The sequence below is a fragment of the Diospyros lotus genome, chromosome 8 (assembly GCF_014633365.1).
Source record: "Diospyros lotus cultivar Yz01 chromosome 8, ASM1463336v1, whole genome shotgun sequence".
NCBI lineage: Eukaryota > Viridiplantae > Streptophyta > Magnoliopsida > Ericales > Ebenaceae > Diospyros > Diospyros lotus.
This window is the reverse complement of record NC_068345.1, coordinates 6,433,403-6,442,461: the sequence shown is the minus strand read 5'-3', so window position 1 is coordinate 6,442,461 and position 9,059 is coordinate 6,433,403. Positions and strand designations below refer to the sequence as shown.

The 9,059-nt window shown below is 40.0% G+C and overlaps 2 protein-coding genes across 2 annotated transcripts; both read right to left on the bottom strand.

Annotated features, from left to right (window-relative positions):
• Positions 1-1,461: 1,461 nt before the first annotated feature.
• Positions 1,462-5,369, bottom strand: LOC127807901 (uncharacterized). Its single transcript, XM_052346113.1, has 3 exons — positions 2,364-5,369; positions 2,136-2,273; positions 1,462-2,017 (listed from the first exon to the last, which is right to left on the bottom strand). Exons 1-3 carry the CDS (start codon positions 2,592-2,594, stop codon positions 1,895-1,897), a joined length of 492 nt encoding a protein of 163 aa, XP_052202073.1. The 5' UTR covers positions 2,595-5,369; the 3' UTR covers positions 1,462-1,894.
• Positions 5,370-5,928: 559 nt separating this feature from the next.
• On the bottom strand, positions 5,929-8,281 carry LOC127807900 (uncharacterized). Its single transcript, XM_052346112.1, has one exon. It carries the CDS (start codon positions 8,190-8,192, stop codon positions 6,057-6,059), a length of 2,136 nt encoding a protein of 711 aa, XP_052202072.1. The 5' UTR covers positions 8,193-8,281; the 3' UTR covers positions 5,929-6,056.
• Positions 8,282-9,059: the final 778 nt, after the last annotated feature.

Here is a 9,059-nt window from a genome sequence, read left to right as displayed (position 1 = left end):
GGTATCGATTATGGAAGGTAAATTGTTAACTTATAAATCAAATTATTCTGTTAATGTGAACAAAATTGATTGTTGGATGGTTTTGCGGACAGGATGATGATTGCAAATGGTTTCAGTGGATCGATGATGAACGAACAGGTCCTGAGAAAGCATTATACGGAGTTATATTGGATGAATTGAAACGTAACAGGACATAAAATGTTGAAAAAGAGAGAATACTACAAGAACATGCGAGGGTTTTTGAAGAAAAAGCCTTCAAGAGAAAAGCGAAGATACTAAAGCTTCAGAAAGACCAGAGGTGTCTAACAGAAGAAATTTTTCAATTAAAAATTAAGCTCCAAGAGTATAGGACCAAAGAAAATAAGTTTGTTAGAAATGTAATAGTGTTAGGATTGAGTTGTTTTTTGTTGATTTTATGGTTGATGAAGAATGAAGGTAGTACATTTAAGTATTTGACTTTATTGTAATAAGTGTATAAAAAGTTATTAGACATGAAATCAGTGTACATTTGTTGTTTGTGAAATGTTTATGTATGCATGTGAATTTATTAATCAAATGCGCCAACTGTTTTGCATATTTGTTTTATTAAAGTATGTGTAATTTAAAGCCAAATTGTCGAGCAGATTAGCTATGTAGCATTGTCCAGGAATACAACATTGCTGCATGACACATAGCAGCTGCACCTGCACATCTGCCATTGGATTCCGAATCAATTCACAGATGGAACTCTATGGTTCACAAAAACCTTGACTTCTACTAATTAAGGCAAAATAGAATTCACCCAAAAATCAAAGAATTTGACCAAACTTGGCAACTGGAATCAGATTTTTTATGATTTAAGGCCTCGTCCCACTGAAGCCTCTATTTGTGTGGTCATCTTTGTTCGTTCTTCAGTGTTTGTGTATAATGCATAGATGGAAATAGATAGCCAGGGTGCATCCAAGTGTGAGTTGTCTGCTTATAATTAAAATTAAAAAGGAAACACGGGAGAAAACTAATGAGGAGGAAAAAGTTTAAATCAAGGTGACCAAAGAGGGTTAGGAAATCTAAGACGATATATACCTTCTCAAAGTTTAAACTAATGTATTGTACGACAGGATTTGCCAATAGTAAATAATAGGAAGATCAGGCTACCTGAAACCAAATGATCCATCAAATGTCATGTTCATGGAGCTACTGAGCTTGGAAAACTTACTGCTGAGATGATTATTCGGTAGGAACCAAATGATCCGATGCACATATTTAACTATCAAATTTATAAGCTTCAGCAGGTCAATGGGATGGTGTAGTCAAAATTAGAAAAAACATGAAAGAAAGAAATCTGGTTAAGGAAGTAGGCTGCAGCTGGATAGAGTTAAACTCCAGAAATGCATCATAAAGCCACATTGGAGATCACATCCTAATCCTCAAAAAATTCTAACAAAAATCATATAATGTAAGTAAAGCATTTCATTACTTACATTTCGCCATAATCCTCAATACATTTCATAAAATATTAATTTGAATTATGTTATAACAAATACAGAACCCACAAGTTGAACTCAAATAACTGCTCAATTCACATTCTAACAAAATTAGTACAACTTTCTTACTTCAGTACAAAATTAGTACAACCTTCACGTGACCCCTTGATCCTGTTCTGAACACTTGAGCGCAATCTTCTTGCTTCTCTCTTTGTCTCTCACCTGGGTCACGTGACCCCTTGATCCTGTTCTGAACAAGAAACCAAAAACCACAGTAAACAATTTAAGCATCAAGTGAACTAAATGTATCAAATCAAGAAAATAACAAGCACATACTAACGGCACTAGAATTAAGATTAATTATTCCAATACCATGCAAAACAAAAATATGTAGTTTCTTACTACAATAACTTAAAATATGTTCCTTCATCTCAAAAATCTGGTAGGTTGTCATCAGGCTGTCGGTAAGGCAAGTACATTGGCATAAAGGGCTGACCCATGCCAATCATAGGCACTCCGTGAGAAGGATTCGAAGTTTGATAGTGAGTGGTAGCCTGCAGCGAAAGAGATAAGCTACAAAATATGCACGCAAAGCCTAGGATATAACCTAAACTAGATTGCAAAATTTTTTCAAAAATACAAGTTGATACCTAATATTATCCAAATACTTACCATCAAATGTTGTGAGTAGGTCAATGGTGTAAGCGTGTAATACTGTGCATGTTGTGGAAAACCTTCATTGACTACTTGAGCATCTTGAACAATGTTTTGCTTTGGGGCTTTGCCTTTGCTTGCTTTCGAGGATCCCACCTAGGCATAAAATCAAATTAACAACCATTATAATCAAGAATGAGGACAACATATTACTTTGGGGTTAGTAAAAAATAGATAAAAACATACTTTCGTTTTCTTGGTATTTGTTTCCAATGGGCTCTTCTTGCAAAGCTTCCTAGGGGCTCCCTTTGTTTGTGAGCATCTCGGATCAAATATTTGGCCAGTTGAAGCTGGTGCTGCCTCTTCACAATTAAGGTCTTTTTCTTCCACATTATGTCGAGAATATATATGACTACCACAGCTCGACTTCACGTTGGATATGCTCAATGTATTCAATTGAGATTGGATCCATTCCATAGTTGCCCGGGTTCGTTCTTCATCATCTGCTACCAAATCTGCTACCTTGGCAAACTCACTACACAGTTCATCGTACCTCAACTGGCTAACCGTACTAATCCAACCGTTATAATTAATCTTGACCCTCGTATAGGATCTACTAACATCTCTCCTTCATCGCCGTAAAATATACCTCTCAAGTATTGATCTTACACCTTTTTGGATAAAAACTATGACAGCATGTCTGCATATTATACCCTTAAACTCAAACATGTGACAACTGCAAATGATATCACATTTCTCTTCATAAAAAACAACGAAATATTTTTTTAGCTTCACTCTTTCCTCAAATATAATTTGTTCTCGTACTATGTACCTCATACCTAGCAATCCCTCTTCGACAGACACAATCGCACAATACATCTCCCAGTGAACTCTTCTTGAATTTTGAGATTGTATACACTTCCTAAAATTGTTTTTCCATGGAAAACCTCGTTGCACATGGGACCATCTGAGAAAATGATTTCACGTCAGCCTGGAATTCCTTTTCAACTTTACACCTCATTACCCGTTTATATTGTTCAACAAATTGCTTTAATGAGGTTTTCGAGTGTACATATCCATCAAATAATGCATTCATACTCTCACTTCATTGCGTTGTTGACATACCTGCCCAAAAACTAAAGAAACATGGGACCCAATGACCTCTTTCTCTGTAAAGTCCAGACAACCAATCATTGTCATGCAATTTATAATTCTTAATCATTGAATTTCAGGCTTGCTCGAAATCTTCTTGCGATTCATACATCGCTTCATGTATGGATGAAAAAATATAAGCCTGATAGCTATGGTTACCAAATTTTTCAGGCAACTTCTTTAATATATGCCATAAACACCATCTACGCTTCGTGTGAGGGAAAACTATCTCAATAGCATTTTGCATGGCCCTATCTTGATCTATGATTATTCCTATGGGGCTTGATCCTCCATGCACTCAAGCCATCTCCTAAACAGCCACACAAAAGTCTTGGTGTCCTCATTAGAAATTATACCACAACCAAGTAGTGTTGACTACCCGTGGTGATTTACACCAACAAATGGAGCAAACGACATTTCGTATCTATTGGTTAGGTATGTGGTGTCAAATGTGACAACATCGCCAAATTCCTTATATGCTTGTCGACACCTGTTATCAGCCCAGAAGACATTCTTTAATCGGCACTCTTCATCCAAATCCAAACTAAAGTAAAAGCCCGGACAAAAGGCTTGTATTTTTGAAAAGTAAGCTTGAATAGCAGCAGCATCTCCTTCCCCAAATCTTAACCTCCTTACCTGGTCAATGTAATTCCTACAATCCTTTTCCACAAACGTGAGGTTCTCATATCCACCAGCTTCAACAACAGCTGACTTATAACTTTTGTGTAATGGAATTCCAGCTATATCATTCACATCAAGCTACAGCTTCACATGTTCGCTCAATTGTCTGTTGCATCGATATAACCTAGATTTGGTTGGACTTGTTTAATGGTTATGGTCAAGATGGACAATGCATATTCACCATATTCCTAAAACATCTGAACATGCTATCATCCTAGCTTTACACCCTAACTGAATAGTTGGTTGAGGGTTCAGAGAGGTGCTAGGTTTAATATTTCTTTTACCTTCTCGACTACAAGCATATCCAACATATTGTACCATCCCATCATCACGCTTCTTCGAATTCCTTCTTTTAACAGGAAAACCAACATGGTAAGCATATCTTTTATAAAAATCAAAAACTTCATTCTTGTTATTGAACTTCATTCCAACTTTAGGGACAAGGCCATTGTCTTCTCCTAGTAATTCGTCGTTTAACCTATGACACTCATTATTTTCGATAACATCCTCATTAGCAACGATAGTTTCCTGATTATCTTCGAATGATTCCACAACCACAATATGATTATCACTCATTTTTGGTTTCCTTCGTCTTGTAAAATAGAATTGATTTTCTACAAGCAAACATAGATAATAAATTATGTTCACGACAACAACTCACAACAAATTCAAAAACAAAAAATGTATTCACATAAACAAACGAAATGGTCAATTTATATGTGGGCTTAGTATTAAATTTTGGGGCTTAGTATTAAATTTTGGGGTTGATTTAAGTCCTCCCCTACTTTCTTGCTGCACGGTTCTAGTATTGTATACAATCAAGAATATTATTTGTTTTGTTTGTAAAAGTTTAGTATAATGATACTAGATATTAGATATTTTGAAGTCTTGTTGATGGGAAGAAATAAGAGAGAACAGAGGAAAGAAAGTGTATTTGGAGAAAAGAAAACAAAGAAGATACATGTTATTGTGAAATTATATTTTCATTAAATGCAATGTATATAATTGAAACTGTTATCTCCTACTAGTTTGTGTGTATGTGTGTATGTATAAGCCACTCAACTTGGGTTCAAATGACAAATAATATAACCTCTTAAGGCATGCAGTGTATTACGTTTTAAACATAAGATCTAAATGGGCCAAATTATGCATAAAATAATTTCTTCTCCCGAGTAAATAGTGAGAGTTTTGTAGGGGGGTTAAACACCGCAAGTGTTCCTAAACAGTGAGGTTCTCAAATGATACTCTTATTGACCTTATCTCCCTAATGCCTCAACCAACAGAATCTCAATTAAAAAAATGCAAGAATCTCACATTGTAACACATATTCGATTCTTGCAGTACTCTTTGTTCGGTTCCATAAAATAATTTATATACATTTCGTGGAGAGAGAGAGAGAGAGAGAGAGAGAGAGAGAGAATGCACCTTGCAGATGAAGATGAAGATGAGAGATCTATTTGAAAATGCGGCATCTTAGCTTGGTTTCTGGGTACACAGAGAACCCTACTGGTTTGAAAGGCACACAGTTAGAGAGAGAGAGAGAGAGAGAGAATGAGGATGAAGATGAAGGCGCGGGAGAGAGAGAGACACACACACACACAGAGTGATAGTGAGAGTGGACCTTGCAGATGCCTGCGGCAATGAGGGAGATCCACCGCTGTCTCTTCACCGATCTGATTTTTGCATCCACCGTCTCAGGCACCTTCTTTGAGGATGAAGATGAAGGAAGAGAGAGTGAGAATGAACCTTGTAGATGCTCGCGGCAACGAGGGAGATCCGTCTCTTCCGCACGAAGCCTCTGATTTTTGGGCGCACAATAAAACCCTAAGCTGAGATAAGGCGCGCCCGACTTTGTGATGTTTCAGGGGTATATGTGTAATTGTATCAAGGGATCTATGTGTAATTTAAAGCCACATTATCGACCAGATTGGCTATGTAGCATTGTCCAAAAAAGATAGGATTAAAAGGCAGCGAGCAATTAAAAAAGCCCTATAAAATGGATTCATTTATTTATGTGAACATAATACCATTACACACAAAAATACCGAGACTGAAGCTACTATCACCTTATGTTACAACTGGGAAAATGCTCTTCAATGCGTTCTCTCAGTTACCACAGGGGATTTTAGCATTCCCCCCCAAGGTTTGAGCCACCTCATCTTCAGCCTTTGTATTGTCCGGAAATGTTATCCAGTAACAATCATTGAAGTTGCATCCTCTGCCGTTGGATTGCAGCACCACATCAGCGGCCCTCATTGATATGGGCCCCCACGCTGGGGTCCCATCATCATACGTGTTATGAGTCATCCTCGTATGATCAGAACCGTCCAATTTGATCGTGTAGATCTCACTGGGTGGTTGATACTGATGTGCGATGGAGATTGGCTCCGCCGAAACCCCGGCGTAATCCGATGTCAACACGATAGATTTTCCGTCCGGGCTGAAAATCGGGTGGGCCGACATACCCGACCCGCTGGTGAACACCTTCCTAAGGCCGGTCCCATTCGGGTGAATCATGTATATTGATGTGAGATCCGTACCCGGGTGTTCTCGGTTCGAAGTGAAGGCGATCCAATCTCCGTCTGGAGACCAGTTACAGTGCGTATCGGTCCATGGACCCTCCGTCAGCCTGAATAGCCCGCCTTTCTCTCCCTTTTCAGCATCCATTATGTACAGGTTCTTGTAACCGGATCGACCTGACCGGAACACGATCCCCTTCCCGTCGGGTGAAGGCCAAGGGAAGGCGTTGTTTTTGCCGTCCGTCGTCAGCTTTCTGTAAGTGAATTCATCCTCGTCCACGTTGACGGCGATTATATCCACTTCGGAGCTCACCGGTGCGAAAATGGGTCCCATGCTGGTATAAACGACACCTTTTCGTTTCGGGTCCCAGGCTGAGTAGAAAACCATTCCGCTATAGATTTCGCGTAGACCAGACCCGTCTGGGTTCACCACGTACAGACCCGGCATGGCCGAGTAAGCTATCCGGTCACCCTCCGGCGAGAAAGAAGGAAATGGTCGGTAGTTCCGGAAAAGAGAAATTTCGGGTTTTGGGTTTCGGAGGTGTTCGAATAACAAGTGGTTACCTCCGCCTCCATTGGCTGGGCCTCTGCATCTGTGGTACCCGACCCGGGTGGAATCAGGGGAGATGAACGGATTGAAGTGATGGAGCGTTGGAGAGATGGGTCGGGTTACCTCCCGGAACTGCTTGGACACGACGTCGAAGATCTCTATGTGACGGTACTTCGAATCGCGCCGCCTCGTCGCCACGGCAATGAAGCTCTTGTCGGCCACCGAAGCCGCCGGAGTGAACGCGTGGATGCCTGGCGGGGTGATTCGCTGAGTCACAACCGACTCAACACCAACTCGCCCACTCTTCGGAAGGCTAGCTTTGTAGATACTCCACCACCCATCATCCGCCTTCCGATGATAGTACAGAGTGAAATCGTCAGCCCACGTCGGCCACCCGCCGTGCTCCACCACCTTGACCCGGTCTGACCCGTCCTCAGTGCTGAATACATAAATATCAGTATCGAGCTCTTCCATATCACCACTCCAGTGATCCTCTCCGCCGGAAGCCACAGCCGTCCAAACCCCCGACGGCGACACGGCTGGGCTAAAATCGGGCACCCCAGGCGGGGACAACCTCCGAGTCAACCCGGTTCTGATATGACTCGAGTAAACCGCAGCCCAACTCTTCCTCGGCACGCCCGAGTCCTCGTGAGTCGAAACATAGACAACATAATCACCAACCAAACTGGGTTTATCTTTCAGCGAAATCAGACTGTTCGAATGTTGACTTCCGATCAGGGGGAGCTGTACCCGGTTCGGAACTTGGAGCATAGATCTCCTCCTGGCGTGGTCAGCGTCGTCGTAATAGACGGCGTCGAGGTATATGCTGGAAGATCCGTTCCTCTCGGTGACGTAAACCACGTGAACTGGCGGCGACGCAACGGCGGCGGCGAGTGTCTGATAGCGTGGGTGCGAGAGCAGCAGCGACGTAGACGACGACAGCGCTGGAAAGTGGCCGTTGTAGTTGACGGACTGGCCGTCGGTGATCTTGAGCTCGTTGCCGGCGTTGATCTGGGAATCAGAAACCGGGAGCGTGTAGACGTCGAAATTGTAGTCCGTCCGGCCATCCGAGTTGAAAAGTATGGTGGTGCGGGAGTTTCCACCTCCACGGTCGGCCGTGGCGCAAGATAGCAGCAAAGTGAAGAAGAAACTGAGAGGCAGAGGATTCTCCATCTTCCTCGCTCTCTGGTTCACTTCGGTCACAGTGAGGGGTGAATTTTGAGACGAAAAGAAGGGGTAGCGTTTGGCAATGCGGATAAATCTATTCGGGCTGGTGGTATTTAAGCGCTGACGAGCGATTGTGACGTTTGGCAATGCGGATAAGGTTATTCAAAATGTTCCCAAATGCGAATTGCGACTGTGGCTTGAATTCGTGTTCAATTTCTAACCGTTAAAAACGCCGTCTACCGATCTCTATCATGTGTGTGAATGGAATCATCGGGCTTTTTTCTGTTTTGTTTTTTATTATTTAATGTATTAATTTTTTTTTATCCACCTAGCGTGTTTAAGTTTTGTCCCACGAATTTTAAAAGGTGACATTTTTTTTTTATACACCCATTAAATAAATTCTAATCCCAACACAATCTATACTCATTTAAAATTGAATATCAAATACAATCGATGCAAAATTTAAATCTACATACATTTTGATTTTTGTCAAAATTAAATACGTTTTTATATTTTAATTTTAAAGTTAAATTTTAGTTATTTATCTTATTATATACATAATAATTATTTTTTAAATAATTTTATGATTTCATAAATATTTATTTCATTTAAAATGTCAAACTTTCTCTAATGAATTTTTATTTAATTTTTTTATTCATTTTACACGTGCGGTCAATCTCTAATTATATTTTAAAAAAACTAAATAAATCATTATAAATTAATACTCGTGAGCAAATTGAACATTTTATTTTAAAAAGACATAAAATACAATTGTGTAAATTCTTCATACTTAAATTTTATTTGAGGTTCATTTTCTATATTTGTATTTATGTGAGATTATTTTGATTGAAATAGAGTTGATGTTATTTATAA

What these genes read in the sequence shown, in the direction of transcription:
- LOC127807900 (XM_052346112.1), bottom strand. Translation starts at nt 8,192, where the DNA reads ATGGAGAATCCTCTGCCTCTCAGTTTCTTCTTCACTTTGCTGCTATCT.
- LOC127807901 (XM_052346113.1), bottom strand. Translation starts at nt 2,594, where the DNA reads ATGGAATGGATCCAATCTCAATTGAATACATTGAGCATATCCAACGTG. An exon ending in CAAATACCAAGAAAACGAAA is followed by an intron (nt 2,274 to 2,363) that starts GTATGTTTTTAT and finishes TTTTATGCCTAG; the next exon opens with GTGGGATCCTCGAAAGCAAG. An exon ending in CCTACTCACAACATTTGATG is followed by an intron (nt 2,018 to 2,135) that starts GTAAGTATTTGG and finishes CTTTCGCTGCAG; the next exon opens with GCTACCACTCACTATCAAAC.